The 20,439-nt window shown below is 32.0% G+C and overlaps 1 protein-coding gene across 1 annotated transcript in view; it reads right to left on the minus strand.

Moving 5' to 3' along the window:
* Positions 1-20,439, minus strand: part of LOC148313455 (tRNA dimethylallyltransferase-like) — a 343,114-nt gene that overhangs the window by 275,806 nt on the left and 46,869 nt on the right. Inside the window, exons 2-3 of the mRNA XM_088262214.1 lie at positions 12,027-12,164; positions 10,409-10,809 (exon numbers count right to left, since the gene is read on the minus strand). Of these exons, the coding sequence (XP_088118340.1) occupies positions 10,409-10,809; positions 12,027-12,164 (539 nt within the window). The remainder of the gene's footprint in view (positions 1-10,408; positions 10,810-12,026; positions 12,165-20,439) is intronic.

A 20,439-nucleotide genomic window follows, 5' to 3' on the forward strand; every position in this document is an offset into this window, starting at 1 on the left:
TACGGAATACAATAAAAATCAATTGTGGTATTTGAGTGGTTGTGAAATCGGAGATAAGGAAATTCGTTCATACTAATCGTGGGTAAGTAGTAGTATGGAATTTGTGCATGTAAATGTAACGCATCGTAACAAAGGATATATAAAGAGCACATAATGTGTGCTCGAATTGACCCATGTTTTTGTCCACGCGATCGTATAAATACAGAGTAATAAAATTTGGATTTTAAAGCGCATACCATAATGTTGTTTCATTGCTATAACTGTAGCTAAAAGGTTAATACGATTATTGTGCCTTCAGCACATCAAACTTGATACGCAAGTATTTATGTTGTGTGTATGCAGCGAATAGTTTGTTGTGGGCAAACCTTGAAGTACTTACCTCAGCGTCGATTCCAAAGGAAAGTTAGGGTTTAACTATGTACGTACTATAGAAAACTTCAAATTAACTATGTAGTATGGTGGTAAAAAAAATGGCAACATTAACTTCCTGACGATACGGATCAATGACATATTTAAAAATACTGATGTCATTAGAAATTTAAGTTCAGAAGTCCAAAAAAAGTTATCAACACTACTTAGATATATATTTTTTTTAAATTTAAGTGTCTCAACTTGATATGAAACATGCACATATATGGAAGTCTGAGCGTCCCAGGGCTTAAGACCTGGCATTTGGCTAGCTTAAGCGATCACTTGATACACTTGTGTAACGTACACCCATCTGTCCATTATTGAACATCCATATTGCACTAATTCTGGAAACTTGCATTTATGTAATGATATAAGAAAATAGGCGAGAATGGCGAAAGAGATGTCATCCGTTGCTACCGACCAATCCGCAGGATTGAGACCAGAGGGAGATAAGAAATAGTGGTATTTACCAAGTAATATTTTAATTAAAAATGGATAGGTTTTACCACAGTAAGTGACTGCCGAATCAATTAATGAAGATTTAAATAATGATAAATGTAATTGCCTACCAAATGCCAGGTCATAAGCCCTGTGATGCTCAGTCTTCCATTATCTTTCATAAAAAGGGAAGAACGATAGAGGCTTCATATCAAGGTGAGGCACCGTTAAAATGCTAAAAGTCGTTAAAAATAAATGTCTGGAAGCAAATTTAAACTACATATTTAACATCCATGTAAAAACCAATTAGGTTGCTAATACAAACGCGCTAACAACGTAGTAACTTTGAGTATATTTCGGGGTCTTTATTTCAAATGAATTTGGCATTTTAAAACCGATTGTCGATCCCTCATATAATGAAGCTACATAATAATACCGAGAAAAAGCAGGGTATATGTTTTTATAGAATAGAAGAAAAGTTCAATTTATCTACACTACGTAGTTAATGCGTCTATGATACAACCCCTGCACCTAAATGCCAACTTGTGATTGGTCAGTCAAAAAATGATCCCATGGTTTTAAAACCAGTTGTAACAGATAAAACAATATTAATGTTCGCGTTTTTATGCTTCTGTGGTTTGAGTGAACGTTGGAGATGCCCGTAATATATTTTTAGGCAGACAATAAGTGTTTTTTTAAGCATATTTTCAAACCGTCTTGGGAACAAATCAAAATATCATACACGTATGTACCCTTTTTACATTCTTACCCTCATGTTTATAAAATCTTTGGTTTTTAAGAGATAATAAAAATGTGGTTATGACGGTTAAGAAAAAAATACATGAAATGGAGAGACATAAATACATTGCAATTTAAACGCATTGTAAAATATATTCAATACATACAACTTTAAATATGTATTGTTATAATATACAATTGGGTCTATTCTCAAAATCTTTCACTTATGTTACAATATTTTAAAATTTCATAAAAAAAGCTTTTAAGCGGATTGCTTCCCCTATAAAATCACTCTGCATCACTCTGTAAAAAATAATTTACTTGACTTAATTAAAAGTCAATTAAACTCAGGCGCCTTGTGGTACAATCGCAATCAAACATTAAATATTTTAATCCTAATTCACTACATTTGGGGCATGTTCATAAATCTGGGTTTCTTATTATTATTATTAGTTATTTTTATATTTTGACATCTCAACATAGATCAATTAGTAATATGGAAGTCTGGGTATTCACAGGGCTTACAACCTGTCATAGGCTGATTTAACTGATCACTTTACACAAGTGAGAAATTCGCCATTCTACCTTTGATTGACCTCACTACTCATATTTTAAATTACGTAACATTTTAATTTCAAATTGATATTTGGGTTTATTGGAATTCGTGTAAAATTAAAATGAGATTACATAAAGATTCATGTAAATATTAAGTATCATCATATTACATAATGAATATCATTAACACCTCAAATTTTGTTGTAAACAAACAATTGGTGAAACATTGTTTGGCTTTTAAAATCCTTAAAGTCGTCAAGATTGCGAGCTTGTTAAATTGATTATCTGATAATGAAAACCACCAACATAACAAAAATAATAATATTACACTCTTTCGTCATACTATAACTCGATTTATATTTACAACTAAGAATAACCTCATAAAAAGATATTTACAATACAGCAGGGTTCAAATTGCTTTATTTTATATATTACGTTTTTTTTAACTTTTCGATTTATCTTTTAAACTTTAATTTGTATAAAATGGATGCTTTTTTTAATGTTTATTTTGAACCAATATTTATCAATCAAAATAAAAACATAATTACTCGAAATCACGGCGCCTTAAACTGTATGCAACCCGTCCATATTGGATCAAAGGCTATCGACAGCAGGGCTGTCAACCGTCATATATTATCATATGCTGATTTTTATTAAAATATTATTTTGGTAGATATAATTTCGAGACGAGTATTAGAGAAATGCGTATTTTAGAAATTATAAATTTACTACCTCAAAAAATTTATATCTTTAGGAGCAGAAAAATGTTTTATTATTCTCAATATAATTAATATTTCAAGCATTTACTTTGTGGTTAGTCATTTTTACCAAAATGTTTATAATATTATCATATAACCAATCACTGTGAGTGGTTATATACTAATATTATTAACATTTTGTTTAAAAAAAATTAGTAAAAATGTTTTATTGCTTATTAATGGTACACAGGCGATGTGGTAAAGTTATGTCAGTTTAACTAAATAAGCGTAATGACAGTGAGGTGTCGATAACAATATTAAACATATTAAAACTTATTAACGTGTTAAAAGAAAGAGAAAATAAGACGAATGATATATGAGTTTAAGCGCACTTAGTACTCAAATATTTTTATGTTATTAAGGCAAAGATATAATATAACCAAAGCACATTATAATAAAGCAAAACAAAATAGTCGGTTGGTAAATAAAAAACTTTTTTTAAATCTGTAACTTTACAGGCTCAATTTATGAAAGCAACCACAATTCTTAGAGGTTATTATTAAATATCTCTTTTTAAAATTAGATCAATTAATTTTTATTTATTTATTTACTTATTGAACGGCTAAAGCCTTTAATATAATACATATATACAGTATCTAATATAAAAATACACTAATGAATACACTAATATAGAAACAAAAAGTCTTAAACATAAAATAATAATAAAATAACAAATATTAAGCACTGGTCAATACACGTCTCCTTCACACACTATAAGCGAGCAGCGAGAGAGGGTGAAACACGTTGAAATTTATCCATTATAACATGGAGAAGAAACGCTGAGAAAGTACAGACTTCGAGGTGGATAACAATATTAAATAAATCTATACTATCAAAGCATTGGCATTATTTATGTATGTTAAAACGACAATTATAAAAAAAAAACTATGAAAACAAAATCTAATTGTAGAATATCAGATTTGCAATAATTGTAGGTATTTCATGGTATAATGGCGGTTAATACAACATCTTAAAAGGGATACATCACTTTGTCTAGAACAATTTATCTAGGTCGGGTTGTGATCCCGCGTATAGAGCCGTGTCAAGGTTTTGAGGTTCGCCCCACTCTAACCCAACTTTATACCCATTTCGAATCACAAACCACATAGGCTTTCCTGAAAATAATACTGAATTGAAACATTTACGCATATCATCATATTCTAAACCTTATCCGCACCCAAAGTTGCATAAGGCACTGTACCGTAAAAAAAACGGTGTTATCTTGATCGTTAAATACTAGAAGGATAGGGAAGGTCCAGAGTCATATTAAATAAATATGAGACGGAAAAAATTAATATTAATTTTTACCTTCTTGAGAATCTAACTTAGGACATCCAGCATGGTAGCATAGTGCTCTAACTACACTACGGACAAATACGTATACCATTGTGTTATATGATTATTTTTTTAAATAAAAATATAATTATTTTAAACGTGTTTTTTTTTGTCGAGTGGCAACCCTGTCGGCCGTTATCCTATCACCGGAAGACGAAGCCATAGGTTAGATAGCAGCGAGTGTTTGGTTAACACTTAGCCTACTGCCGACGGCAAACATCACTCGTACAATATGCCACTAATTCTACCCTGAGGGTCCCATTACACGACTCCAATATGCTATCAAATTCAGTAAACATTTTGTGTTAGTTATTTTTAGTAAACTTTATTTTACTGGAAAGTCAACGTGTGTGGATACCCCAGGAGCTAGGATTAGGAGGTATTCTTCGTATATGTCGAAATATCAATAGAAAATGCATCGATTGTTCCCTAAAACAATAGTAGGTACATAATAATACTAGTATTTTTTGTTATGGTTTTTCTTACTTTTTATAATAGGCTGTATTTTTATAACCAGGAATTTCTTTCATCGTTTTTAGACATTAAAAGTATGAAAAAAAAATCATTATGCGTGCATCTTTTACATTAGTGAAAACATTTATCGTTATGTCACGCAAATCCAATGTAGATTGAAAAAAAGATATTTCGCTTCACTGAGTGGTAATAATCAATCGCTATTATTATCGATAGTCGCAGTGAAAATAATGCTCGTACAAAAGCTCGTAAAATGCTCTTATATAAAATTCTAGTTAAACGTGTGAAACCAAATTAAGTTATTTATGAACGCATTATTTATTTATTTTTATTTTAAATAGATACAAAAATACTGAATAAGCAAGTACACAAATCATAAAATATACAGTAACAAACGCAAATACATAAAATAACAGTATACCATACAACGGAGTTTCAGGATTTTTAAGGATATCGAGTTCATTTCGAACGTGTATTTATTTCGACAGTAAAAAAGGAAGACTTTTGTAATTGTGGCGGAAATATCGGTAACAGATTATTTACAGTTCTTGTAAAATAAATAAATATTAATATAAAATAATACAATATAAAGAGCGATCAAAAATTTATCAGGAGTGGGAAGGCAGTAAGGAAGTCAATTTGAAAGAAAAGATAACACGTTATCTACATAGCGTAGATAAACTTTTTTCTGGACTCCTGTTTCTAACGACATTGGCACTTGGAAATCGGTTGTCGATCTGTGTTGTCAAAAGGGTAATTTAAAATATGAGGAAAAAAACAATTTTAAATCTGATTTTTAATCGAAATAGGATTATCTTAACTGCGTAATCATCCCGTTACCTTTCTTTTAGAATAGACCCCAGGAGACATTGAAAAGAAAAAATTGAGAAATAAATATTTCAATACCTTTCCCACACATAAAAAAAAATAGAAGATATTCAAAATGAGAAAATAAATTAAATGCCTTTTATAGGTAAGTATATGTTAATATTTATTTTAAATAAAAACATATACACAAAATATGTATGTCACACATTTTTTTATTATTATTCATAAGTATAATCACTCAACAATTAATTTGAATTCCTGTCCAAGCACGAGAGTTAAGTCTCTTTTTTGGAGATTAACAGCGTAACTTATATTAAGATATGTTAAAAGTAGAAATGTCAGGCAAATGAATATAATAATATTTTACTGTAATTATGTTGAATAAAAAAAAAATATTTTTTAAAAAGTTGGAAGGTTTTGAGAAAGAACGACCAACTTTAGCTGAATACGGATTTAAAAAAATATTTAATAAAATTAATATAAATATTTGGTGTATATAAAATTTTCCTCCCTCCCATACTATCTACCTAAAGTATTGCATTATCCTTCCTCTTGTTTGAGCATTACAAGTTTTAGAAAAGAGGTTAACGTTATATTTTGTTACGTAATATTTGCACTCTGAATGGCTATTCACGTGGGTAATAAAATCAAAAGACTAATATAATACGTTATGAGAAACTAATCTAGGTTACCGCATTATATTCCACCATAAGCCATAATTAATTTATACGCTGCCGAACGAACTTTATCTTAACTCGGATCAAGAATGCGGGTTATGCCTCTATTACCGACGATCGATAAAATGCGATAAAAAAATTGGATGCATTTTCGGTTCCATCGCGGTTTACTGATAAATCGTTAAGAGGGTAAACCACAAAATAAAACTTTTTATTTATCGATCGTTCGTGATTTTAAAATCTGCTAATCGACAAAATTGATCAGTATAAAATAATAGACTTCAATATTTATACTCGTATATATGTATACAAATACACAAGATCACAAAATACATCAAATACATTTGGTCGAAGAAATTACGCAATAAAACTGTATGACGTGCTTCCATTATCCATAAAGTCATTAAATAATGAAACTTTGTACGAAAGAGCTATTCATAATTGGATAAAGAAGGTGGGTTGATTTGAAATAGATCGTATAATAAAGCCATGTCATACATGATTGCATGACTCATAATAGACAAATTACTAATCAAATAATTATATTTTTAAATAGGATTGTAAAATATGCCCTCGGCGCGAGAAAATCCAGTGAAGACACAGTATTATAATGAAAATATGCATATTATTTTTTGACATCTCATCAAAGATGAAGAAGAATATGGAAGTCTGGGCATTTACGGGGCTGACGATCGTCATAGGCTGGTATAAGTGATCACTTTTCACACGTGTAACATTCACCAATTCTACCCATTATTGACAACCACACTACTCAAATTCTTGGAAGTTCTATATATATGAACTAATTTAGAAACCTTGTTCTTGAATCACTACAACTTCACTAGAGATATCTATTGGTGAGATGTAAAATAATATGAAAATAACTCCTGTAATTAGAGATAATCTAATAATTTTGTGAACAAGTTTATGGACACACTTTAAAATGTTGAAAATATGTTTACTTAATATAAAAAATAAATTGTACAGTTTAATGTGCTCAGTAAATAAGCATGTCAGAACCTTGCACATTTTCAATGACGCGTACTGAAATACTACTGATATTGGGTGATACATACAATTTGCTGATTAGGCAAATAACTTTACACGAGAGGTCAAGATTCCAGACCAGACATCACTGGGTCGCCAGATGCACATGTCCAAGGTGTCGACTGCTCTGTACTGTGTGGCATAAAGTATCGCCGAGTAAAACGTTATTCAATGGAAGGAGATAGGAGCGAGTTTAGCATGGATACTGAGCACGAAATATTTAAATAAAACTCAACTTTGTACTGACTAAGATAAATATTGCAATTAACGATTACTTTATTACGTAGGCTATCGGTTGATAAAAGGTCAAGCAAAATTTCATTGCTTCTGTAAAAAAAATAATTTAATTTTTACATTGAAAGATTCCACCGAATTCCTGGATGTGAATTTCTAAGCTTTCAGACAGCCCACTCTTTTTTTTATTTTTTTTTATTTGTATACATTTATTTAAATCACAATTTATACATATTTTGAACATCTTTTTTTTGCAGAGACCCACCAAGCCACTTTGTGTGTCTTGTCGGTGGAGTTCTTTTTTAATACATGTTTTATTGTTTTTAACGATTTTAACCTAATATAGACACAAAAAAGAGAAAAAAATTAAGAATATAAACATTTTACAATTTTCATAAAATTAACTCTTGATCATTTACCCATTCCTTTATTTTGCCTTTGTTCCATATTTTTTTTGACCTCTGACATCCGTCGGCAACAAATTAAAAATGTTCGGAACGATATATTGCAGTGTTCGACTCCCATATTTATTGTTAATTCTTCTCTTGCAAAGCAAATTGTTTTTTTTTTATAAACTAAAAATTGGTAATATTAAAAAAAATGTACCCGATTTAGACGTGAATTAGTACTCAATAGCTTTCAATGTCCCTGTCACTGATAATCTAAATAAATACAAATGTGAAAAACCATCACCGAGTGTTGCAGTGATAGGGATTAGAAGTCAATTAGTTCAATAACTCAGCTAGATCCGTGTACCGACCTGACGTCGGCTGATACACACACGCCACCACAGCCTCGACAGGCACAGCAGACAGACACGGAGCGATGTCAAAGCATTTGCAGAAAAGTTTCAATCATCCCATTTGATAATTAAATCACATCCTATAACAAATCTCTTTTACAAGTACCAAGAAATAAAAAGCCAGACACGTACACATTCACATATGTATATTGCAAAAATTGTATTCCAGTTACAAGACACTGGATCAATTATGAAAAGGCAAACGAAACGAAAGTAAGCATTGAAAGATAATATCTCTCACATGCTCCGGTGTGGATTAGACCAAATATATTCGGTCGAAAAAGAAAGTCATGTATATCCATCGCGCTATAAAAGTTTTCTACATGGCCTCAGAGAACGTCTCCGCGGGGAGGAAACTAAGTTTCATTGAAGCTGTTAACATAATAATATCCCAACAGTCATGATTCCTCAAAACGAGCATGACGACAGTGAGCTCATCCAGTTACTGATCAACGACTTCCGAGCAGCTAGACATGACTTACTCATTGCAAAGGTGATTCAGCTCCACTTTAGCAACCGTTGCACTAGGTTTAGATAGTTACTAACAAGACGTAATAGCGATAGTGAATAACACTGTTGTACCATGTTTTGGTAGCATCTGGTAAGGACGAAGAAGTTTACATCAGCCAGCACTTACCATTACGCCGCGTCCCGCCAAGATAGGCAGAGAGAATAGAGTTCCACATCAATCTGTCTTTGCACACGATCTTCGCCTCTTCCATATTTATACATCTCATACATACGCGCCGATTATTTCAACTCCTGACCTGAGCACTTTCGAGTATTTAATTACTTGATCATGCCGAGTTTTCCTCGGTCTTTTTCTGCTTCTATTACCAACCACATTTGATTCATAAATTTGTTTAACTATCCTTTCCTCACTCATTCAATTCACATGCCCAAACCATCTCAATAAATTTAAATTTATAACAATTACTGTAATTCGATAAAAATTGTTTTATTTTACTTAAAGGGGTAATAGTAGAATAAATTTTACTTGGTTTTGTAATTAAATTAATTAAAATGATATGTTATTATGTATTCCAATTATACTTTATTTCATTAAATAATACATCTCATTCTGAAATGACGTAATTTTTTAAGGGATAAAGATTATAAAATGGCATTAAAAGCAACCAATAGTTACATACTCGGTAGTGTTATAAAATTAATACGCGTAGAAATATTACATTCTTACGTACCTTAGGTTATCAAAATTTCGCATAAAAAACAATTAAGATAGGGTAAATAAATCACGAAACACATTAAAAACGTCAGGTCACAAGTAAAGATCTGCGCCATAAATTTAAACGATCCACGTGTTTTAAATATTGTACATTTATCCATATTACATATTTTCATTGAAGTTTAATAGCGCGCGTAATTATTTTGAGATCTTTAATTAAATTTTGTTGATTTGTAGGTCTCCCTCACTCAATATCAAAAATCCAAGAAAATTAAACGTAAACAGAAGCCTTAAAAGAAAAAAATAACGACTTCTATTAGGAGCAGAAAGATATTAATTATTTCATGAAGTTTCAGTAATTCAAGTGTTCATCAAATTGATTTTTATTACTATACGTACGCCATACATTGTTTAAGAAAATAGAGTGTTCAATTTTATCCTATGCAATTTTTGAATGGACACACTACATACAGGATAATAATTATATTGAAATTCTCTGGTCGTACCCTTAATCCAATGCCAATATCACGATTCGTCATTATTCTCAAAGATATAACAAAGTTATTTAAGTAAAATATAATTTTTTAATATTTATTAATTATTTATTTATTTGTTTATGAATATGAAGCTGGTGTTCAGTAATATATTTCGATATCAGTTCGCCGAAGTTTTTGGAAATTCGCGACATACTATATAAATCACAGATTTGTTCTGAGTAAAGTACGCATGTTATATTTTCATATGTAAAAACATTATTTGATGGATGTTCATCACAAGAGATTTGAAATATTGCATAGTATGGAGAAGAAGTTTATCTGACTGGCAAACAAGCCAAAGATTGAAAAAAGACCTTACTGAAAAGAATGACATCATATTAAACAAGATACTCAGGGTGCAGGGAAATATTTTTAAGGTGCAAGCTTACCTTAGAATCTTTCTTCTGTCGTTGGGATGCAGCCGACTTCCCATATCCGGGTCCACTTCTTTCAGCTTCTTCAGCAAGTATTCTGAATCCAAGTTACTTTCGTCACTGTAATCGTCAACTTCAACGGTACTACTGCACGTTTCAATTTCAGACGTCCTGTCCACACTTACTTCCGATTCTGTTGGCTGTACTCCTCTTCCTGCTATTGCTCGCGACGTGCTCAGACTATCAAACTTTATTTTCTTATACGCGGCCTTTTCTCGATCCCTTTCGTGGACCAGTTTCGTCGGTTCGGAAGTGGGCATGTCCTCGACAAGCATTTTCCACAGGATTGATTCTATGTAATAGTTGGTGCCACCCACAACTATGGGAATCTTTTTACGGGTTATTAAGTCATCGATCTTAAACGTGGGTTAAGAAAAAAAAACACGCTGAAAAAATGTACCAGTAAATAAGGCACGAGAAGGCGACTACAAACCTTAAACTTTGTAAAACATCATAATAAAAATAAAAAAAAAACTGCCAGTGCACAACGGAGTCCTGGTTCCAACTCTAATGTATGGAAGTGAAACATGGAGTTGGCAAAAGAAGGATGAAAGTAGACTGAATGCAGTCGAAATGCGATCTCTCAGAATAATGTGTAACAAAACGATGTATGATAGATGTGCGAATAGTGAAATAAGGAAGGAATGCAAAGCTGAGATAAGCATTATCGATAAAATTAAGAAAGGTGTGTTGAGATGGTTTGGACATGTAGAACGAATGAGTGAGGAAAGAACGGTAAAACAAATTTATGAGGCGAATGTTAGCGGGAAAAGAAGCAGAGGAAGACCGAGAAAAACATGGCACGATCAGGTATGCCAAATACTTGAAAGTGGTCAGGTTAGGAGTCGTAACAATCGGCGGGTATGTATGAGGAGATGCATGAACGTGGAAGAGGCGAAGAATGTTTGCAAGGACAGAGTGGTGTGGCGCTCTATTCTCTCTGCCTACCCCTGCGGGGAAGCGGCGTGATGGTTAGTTAGTTAGTTAATTATAAAAATACAGCAAACTGTTTATTACACTACTTTATGAATCGTACTGCATAATAAAATCATATATTTGAGTAGGCGAGGTTTGTTCACACCCATTTTCATATAAACATCATAATCAGCGAAGAGAGGCGCATGACTTTGGAAGTCCTATAATTACATTTGTAAATCGGTGTCATGCTTATGACTGCGTTATTTATTTACAATTTTAAACATATTAAATATATAATTATATCATATCGCTAGTTATACTTGTTATTTTATGTATTCTATAAAAGTTGTAAAATATTATCTAACATAACGATTTTTTTTGTTAAATGCAACCCTGTTATGTCAATTTCGATCCATCGTCCTACTTTCAAATTTTGTTTTTTTTTTTATCATAGGTAGGACTGCCTTTTCGACAATTTCGGGGGGTATAACGACATACCTACTATATATTTCTGATCATTTAATTTATTTTATTTTATTTATTATTCTTATCACGAGAGGTACTTTCATGTCAAAAAAGATTTTAAAATATGCATAATCTATTCAATATGCATAATATAGGTATTCTTACACAAAGAAACTATTAAAAAGGATACAATGGACACAGCTTTATTGCGAAAATCCAAGACAGTGTAGGTCTGATGAGGTTGAAGAATATCGAGGCAGTGATGAGGAGCCATGGACCTTTCTTCTGGGGTAGCCTTTGCACTAACTATATCCAATCCCGTATAAATCTAAAAGTAAAAGAATAAACGTTTATATATATAAAACTAATATGCATCCCATTGTTTCTGCATTTGTAGTTAGAAAATAAGTTTTCAGAATAGCAGAAAAGAAATAAAATAAAATTAAATTAAATGTTTTTATTTAGGGGTAAGCAGAGATAATAAAACGCTACAACGCACTGTCTTTGAAATGATTCTTCGCCTTTTTCACATTTACGAATGTCCTCATACATACCCGCTGATAGTTCTAAATCCTAACCTGACCACTTCCAAGTCAATCTTTCTTTGCTCCTATTAAAATTAAATTTGCCTCATAAATTTATTTTAGAGTGATTTTCTTCCACATGACCCAATCGTCTAAAATTTAAACACACCTTTATCGATAATGCTTATCTCAGCCTTGCATTTAATCCTTATTTCACCATTTTAACATCACACATCCTTTTGCTACATATTCCATCTGAGAGTTCACATTTTTACAACAGTCACTCAACAACTTTCATCCTTCTTTTGTTAACCCCATGCTTCATTTCCATTCATAGGTAAATATTTATTTACAAAAGTAAAAACAGTTCATCAAGTTTATTATTTTTATTTCTTGATTTTTTCGCAAGATTGAATTCCTATTATAGGAGGCAGCTTTCAAGGTTGGGTTATACAGTTCGGATATATAATTATAGTTATTCTTTGCATATTAAAATATTATTTATCGGCAGTAACAAACGAAATTTTAAAATATATTTTTATAATACCAAATTTCCATTCATTTTTTTTCTCTTATCTCTATCTACTCTTAAATATTTTTATTTATTTATTGTTATTACAATTTTTGTGATTGTTAAAGCCAAAATCACTCGTCAACGAGTGGAGGCTAGCCAAAAAATGCTTTTAAGCAACACCATGCGCTTTTGCCCCGTAGTTATCATAAAAAATCGCTTTTCTGTGGAGGTGCTCTTTTTCCTTATTACGTATATTTTCTATAATACGTAGAAATTCGATTGATATTGTATTCGATGGAAACAAATAAATATTGTATTCAATTCCAAACAACACCCGGTACAATGTTTACATTATATATGCTATATGGTATACAGAGGGGTTCCAAAATTGACTTTGAAAAAGCTTAAAACCAATACGACTCTTCAAATAAATATCTGTAGAAGCATGTAACGTTATTTATATTGAGTATAAAACTTCCATTATTTTGGCATTACAGAAATACTTTTTCATATTTGTATTATTTTTTTTATTAATTTATTGGCTGATTGTTTTTTTTAAATAAACACATGTAAAATACCACTTATTGAGTTTTATTTCATTACACACGACAAGTTTCGAAAACTACAGTTGTTTTCGTCGACAGGTGCTTAGTACGAAACTAGTTATATGTAATGAAATAAAACTCAATAAGTGATATTATTAAAGTGTTTATTTTTTATAATTTCATCTTTAAATGGAACATTGAAGAATGTTAATTTTTCTGATTTCAACTTATAAACTATGAGCAATGAGTTGATATATATTATGCATTTTTCTTACGCAGGTAAAAATGCATTTAGTGACAGAGAAAATCATTTTCTATGCATAAAATGCACATCTACTCAAAACAGCACTTCACACATTGTTTGCGGGAAATACTTAAAAGCTTCCTTTGCATACTGATGGTAGAGAGCGGGAAACGCTTATAAGCTTATATTATTCGCTTACTTCTAGTAGAACGCAAGACGCCAAAAAACAATGTACAGATCGGAATTGGGTTTGCGATTAATTATGATTAGTAAACAACCCTAATTAGTTTACTTATAAGGGTCGGGGTTGATAAAAAAACGCCCGACGACAATGTGTAACGGCTTTCTCATGAGTTATCAAAAAAGGACTAAGGAGGCATTGATCAACCGTTGGTATTTTTTTGCGTTCTTCGCAGGACCAATGATGTAATTTCAATTCACACGAATTTTTCATAAGGCAACTTACGTATGCGATTTTTCGCAATTTTATCGACGACAAATTTCTTCTAATCAACTTATCTACAAAGTAAATTAAGAGATATAAATACGAGTAATATAGTAGTTGGCGCCAGCGTTTAGATATTTTTTTTATCAAAAAGTATTTTATATGAACGATAAGTTTTATGTATCTACTTCAGAAATTAAGAAGGTATGTGAATGATACATATCTATTCACACTAAATCGAATATTTTATCATATATAAGTGCATTATCAGTAGTAACATTGAATGGATAAGATCAAGGAATCCATTTATGTAATGTTTATTCATTCGTAAAGTGTGGTTATATTATGTTACCTTATTACAAATATTATAAATCACGCGTTAACATTGTACATACTGGTATTCAAAACATATTCGAGACATCCTCGAGTTGGATACGTCACGACGTACTTTTGATAAGGATGTGCAATTAAAATGACTATTTAAGTATGTTATCAAATAGTTATCAAGCTAATAATAATATTATGGCTTGGGTCACCTTTATAACAATAATTTATTAATTTAAGCATCTGAAGTTCAATTGAATGTCAGCTAACAATGTAGACTATTATAAAACTGATAAAAATATAAGAGACTCCCGAAAATATTTTTTAGAATTATCTAATTACCAAATTGTTTTTCAGCATGGCCCGGGTCAATATTGCCCGCTTTGAGAGTCATTGGTATAATAATCGACTCGATAAATGCAATTCAAGAATGCTGTTTTTCATCAATAAAATATTTACAACTTTATATTTTATGCAAATTATACTGAAAAAAAAACTCTCCGCACTTCTCAACAGATGTATTTTTTGGGCCATAGAACAGATTAATTCTTCAACTATGGGTTAGATGCGCTCATACATAAAATTGTAAATTCTCAATGATAGAAAAATAGCAACCACAGTAATAAATAAAAGCAGAATAAAATTGAAGATATAAATTTAAATATCTATAATTGTACAATATCTGACATATTATTGGCGATAGACATTTAATTTAGCGTCGTTCTTACTACATATAAACATAAGTAAGTATCGTATACAATTCTCGAGTCTACCGTAAGGATTCAAGGGCATTGTAGTGCGGCTGAAACAACTGTAAAAGAATTATAATGCAATTTAAATACAGTAAACAAGTACAAGAATGGATCTTGACTATGTCGAGTTGTAGACGCACCAAGAGAAATTACATTGATGCAGGCTCCGGTATTAAAACGTGTTTCGGACTTATAGTGACCTTCGCATAGTGAACTACGTAATTTCATCGTGAACGGGAAATCGTGTAATATCATAGTTTCTCACTGTTCCAGTATATTCCGAAGTTATTTTATTCACTGCCAAACGAAAGAAATATTAATCAGCGGACGATAATAAAATGATAATATGACGTTAAAAATAGTACCTACTCATAAAAGTAGAAAGTATACGTGATAAGAAAACGGATTAAGAACAAAATAATAGAAAATAATTATCATATTTAAAATTTGAACATTATTATCAACCGAGTTGAAGGTGAATGAATAATTGTCTCACGATTAGCGATAGCATATGAAATATGTATATATTTAGGCTGTGCATTATCGGTTTTCGTGAAACCGGTTCATCTGAAAATATATTCAATTTTCAATACCGAATTACTAGTAAATAAATTTCTCACAACCGGTATTTTCAAAAACCGTTTTCGGAAAACTTTCGATGTATGTAAATACATATTTTTGAGTCTACGATATTATACAAATTACCATATTCACAGTAAGTACGATTGTTGAGTGTACTGCTAAGAGTCATTAACCTAGAATTTAGTGAAATTTACACTAGTGTCAAGCCTCGACGGAGCATCGCCAAACTCAATAGTCGAGCTGAATTTAACTATCAAATGTTAATTTATTATTAGATTAAAACAAATATTTTTAGCTTTTCCACTTTTTTATTTGACCAGCGACCGGGTTTCGTCGTTACCGACATCATCAGACTGGTGAGAGGCTATACAAATTGTTATGTTATATATAAAAGAAGGCAGGAGTTGATAACCATGATTTGATATAATTTTATTGAGAAATTAATTTAATTTGAGTGAATTTAAGTATTGTATGATATTAAAAATATTTTTTATAAAGGTTTTTTTGTATTTCTATTTCTATATCTGTAATAGATTTGCATTTTTTGTAAATGAATTACAAAAAATGAAAAATAATTCATTTACAAAAAATGCAAATCTATTACAACTTTATATAAAATCGTGCTCTCAATACAAAAAAACCTTTATAAAAAATATTTTTAATATCAAACAATACTTAAATTCACTCAAATTAAATTAATTTCTCAATAAAATTATATCAAATCATGGTTATCAACTCCTGCCTTCTTTTATATATAACATAACAATTTGTATAGCCTCTCACCAGTCTGATGATGTCGGTAACGACGAAACCCGGTCGCTGGTCAAATAAAAAAGTGGAAAAGCTAAAAATATTTGTTTTAATCTAATAATAAATTAAAAATGCAATTCCATCACGAAGTGTCAGTGGCTAATATAAATCTACTATCAAATGTTATTCGAAACGAATTCACGTGCACCTCAAAACTGTGGAAAAATAACAAAAATCTGTGCGGAACAAGATAAAAGTTGCATACAATAACGCAAACCGGCAACTGTTCCGTCTGCCTCGCTACTGTAGTGTCTCGGAAGTGTTTATGACTAGACGTGTGAGCTCTTTCCCCGCCCTACTTCGCTATCGATTATGGAGCTTTGGCGACGCTTCCGAAACATCAACAAACGAGACCATTAGAGTCTCAGCAGGATGGATGCAGTCCCCGATGCATACTCAGTGGGGGGAAATCATTAAGACCCCCTTAACTCTCCGCCTTCTTCTGTTTAAATTTATTTTTATTTCTTGCTTTAAAAAAATTGTACATTTCATTTTATAAAATGTATATGCCATATGAGCTTTGGAGGCTTGCACACTTCAACTTTTTCTCGGTGTTCCTCTGAAAGAAAGATTAGTATAAAAAAAAACGTTTTGAGTTTTAGAATTAAATAAAAACAAATGTTAATTATTTACGGAAGTATATATCAAATTCTATGAAGAAAAGTATAACTACCTAACCAACTAACCATAACGCCGCTTCCCTGCATAGAACGCCATACCACTCTGTCTTTACAAACATTCTTCGCCTCTTCCACATTCATGCATCTCCTCACATATACCCGCCGATTATTTCGACTCCTAACCTGTCCGCTATCAAGTATTTGACATAACTGGTCGTGCCAAGTTCTCTTCGGTTTTCCTCTGCTTTTTTTCCAACTACATTCGCCTCATAAATTTGTATTACCGTTCTTTCCTCACTCATTCGTTCCACATGTCCAAACCATCAAAAGTATAATCATAGGAAAATAAAGTAAAAGTTTGGGTAGGTACTTGAATGCGTCAATTATTTTAAGGCCCCCTGTTTATTTGTTCAGCGTACCTACGTGCTGTAAATTTCAGTAATCTTTACCTGCAGCCGCAGGAAGTACCGTACCTCCTTCGGGGCGGGGAAGGAACATAATTACGGTGTATATGACTGCACCGAGGTCTGCCATCAACATGATTGATGGACTCGTCAAACTATTACGCTAAATGTTATAGTGTCAGTTTACGAGGCGCTGCCAACGAGGAATGACAATATACGACCACACACTGCACCATAATAATTATTATCAATTACATGCGGGGCCAAGTAGTGCAAATAAAATAAAAATAATAGAGCCTAGTAAATACACAATATATTTGATCACGCAAGATTAACCACATTTTAAATATGTACCTACCGTATTTTACGAACTATATGGGCGATTGTCCACTACCCTGAATTTGACCGTCCGGCAGTACGGTTTTGAAAAATGAAAGCGACTAAGACAGTTTAGCGTGATCGAATTTACGCGCAACGTGTTCACGCACCGATCCGAAGAAAGATGGACAAAAGCGCTAGCCAATCCAAGCCAATCGTCTTTTTAAAACGCTAACTGACGTGCCGGACGGTAAAATTCTGTGTAATTCCGTGTAGTGGACAAACGCCCTATGGGATATATAATATGACAGGCGCTGTGGCGTTGTTGGGTTGATGATCGACCGCGAAACTCGCGTCACGGGTTCGATTCCCGCCAAGTGCAAAATAAATTCAAGAAAGATTTATTCACAATTGGTCTGAATGTTTGTGATGTATTTTTCATATTTATGGACCTTCTCTATCTTTATTATCCTACCTGCAGACAAGCCCCTAAATGTAGAGGATTTGTGGGTTATTCATTTTTTTTAAATACAACGTTACAAAATATAAGACGCATTTTCATTTTTAATCAATTTTTAAAAAATCACTGTTACCTTTTTTATTATTACATTGCAAAGCCAGAGTAAAAAAATATTTACTAATAAAATCGAACCAACCTTTAAAATCGTCTTCGGAACTTTCTTCTTCTTTCTCTTCATTGTCACATTACACAATTGTTATGTTTTTTTGTGTACTACAAATGTACGTGTGGTGTTGTATAGTGGACTATTTTTTTTTATTGTACGATTCCTATCCAAATGGAATATATGGCAATTTTAAAGAATGACGGGAATTTGAAATTAAGCACTTGAAATTGAAGAAGCACCTGAATTTAAGAGGCAATTTTTCTGATGAAAAAAGTGTGTGCGTAAAAAGTGTACATTTTCTTAATCTATTTCACACATATTCACGCTGAAAAAGGGTATTCGTCTTCTTATTAGAAAGGTTTTTAACTTCTATTTAGTTTTTTTCTTCGAAAAAGTTATGCAGTACTAAATATAATGCATATTGTGTGTATGTAATTTGATGAATCACAAAATAAATCTGTTTTGATTTTTGAGACAGTCGTCGGAAATATTTTGAACAAAAAATACTATACGCCCAAAAGTTCATAAAAGCTTTTGAAATACCGTCAAACTATGAACACATAAATATCATTGTTAACTTTGGCATTTGCGGCCTAGGTAAGTTTTAAGTGACTGCCTATGTAGATATTACAATTCGTGATGTTAGAAGGTACATTTGCACCCCTTTTAGACCTAAATGTGGATATACAAAACGATAATAAATCACATAAATCTAGTATTCCATTCAGGAACTTGATTAATTGCGAAAGTTCGCAAAACACCCGTGCATTTTGAAACACTATTCACGGAACGGTCTTCCCAGAAAATACAAATTTCATCTCTGCTTATTCCGCACACGTTTAACCACAAACCGACAACGATCTAGTAACATTATACATTTAATTAACCCCGAGTTAAACCTAACTGAGAGTTTAATAAGTAAGTACTTTTGAATTGTGTGACCTGTTTGGCAGGAAGCAAAACTTTCAGTCACGTTCATCCTTTGCTCGTTTAACGGGTAACCGGTAGTTAAGGAGTAGATATCATGCGGTTCAAGCTACGATTAAGTTATGGTTAGTGTTAAACAACAACAGGGCCCTTGGTCCTATGATGTATTGTGCGTATGACCTATTCAACACCTGAATTTAATATAATTTTGGATTCTAACAACGCTTTCGCGATGCATCCTGTGCGATGACAATGATACCCATATCATTATTCTGAGAGGAATAAAATATACATACATTATATTACGATTTTACTTTCTCAAAGGAAGCTCAAGTAGGTGGGGATATGGTAAACATGGTAATATAATAAATTTTAAGTGGATTTTATAAACTAGAAAGGTACTTGATATTTGTGAACAGCACAAGTACTGTATGTGAGAACGTTTCGCGTAGGCACGGTGGAACCTAAATTCATCACTCATCTACTGATTACTGACATACATTTTTTTCTAACAACAAAATTATAAAATATTTCACAATATTTAATCAATACTACCCTGGACTGATACCTAAAAGTAAGACTGATCACGTTTCCTTCGAATGATTAATGATCAAGATAACACTGCTTCCATACGATCCAGTTCCCAATGCAACATTGGTGCGGATAAGGGTAAGAAGAAGAAAATCACTACAAATCCAGTCTCAAATCGGTTTTTTTCATCTCTTTTGCTGTTTGTATATGTAGTTTGCATTTAATGGTTTTCTTCAAATCTTAATGATATCCCTAATAAATCCTGATTGCGATTTTTCGCAATTGTTACGAAAACTGATTTGATTCAAAAGTCCCACTTGCAGACGTTACATCGAACATCCGAAAGAGGTCACTTTCTATGTCGAAAATATATATTTTCGGATATTTTTTCCAAAGTGTAATCCCTGTAATGGTAGCTAAAATGTCAGTATGTACGA

The sequence above is a fragment of the Brachycentrus maculatus genome, unplaced genomic scaffold (assembly GCF_059751285.1).
Source record: "Brachycentrus maculatus isolate JH-2025_06_01 unplaced genomic scaffold, ASM5975128v1 h1tg000011l, whole genome shotgun sequence".
Classification (NCBI taxonomy): domain Eukaryota; kingdom Metazoa; phylum Arthropoda; class Insecta; order Trichoptera; family Brachycentridae; genus Brachycentrus; species Brachycentrus maculatus.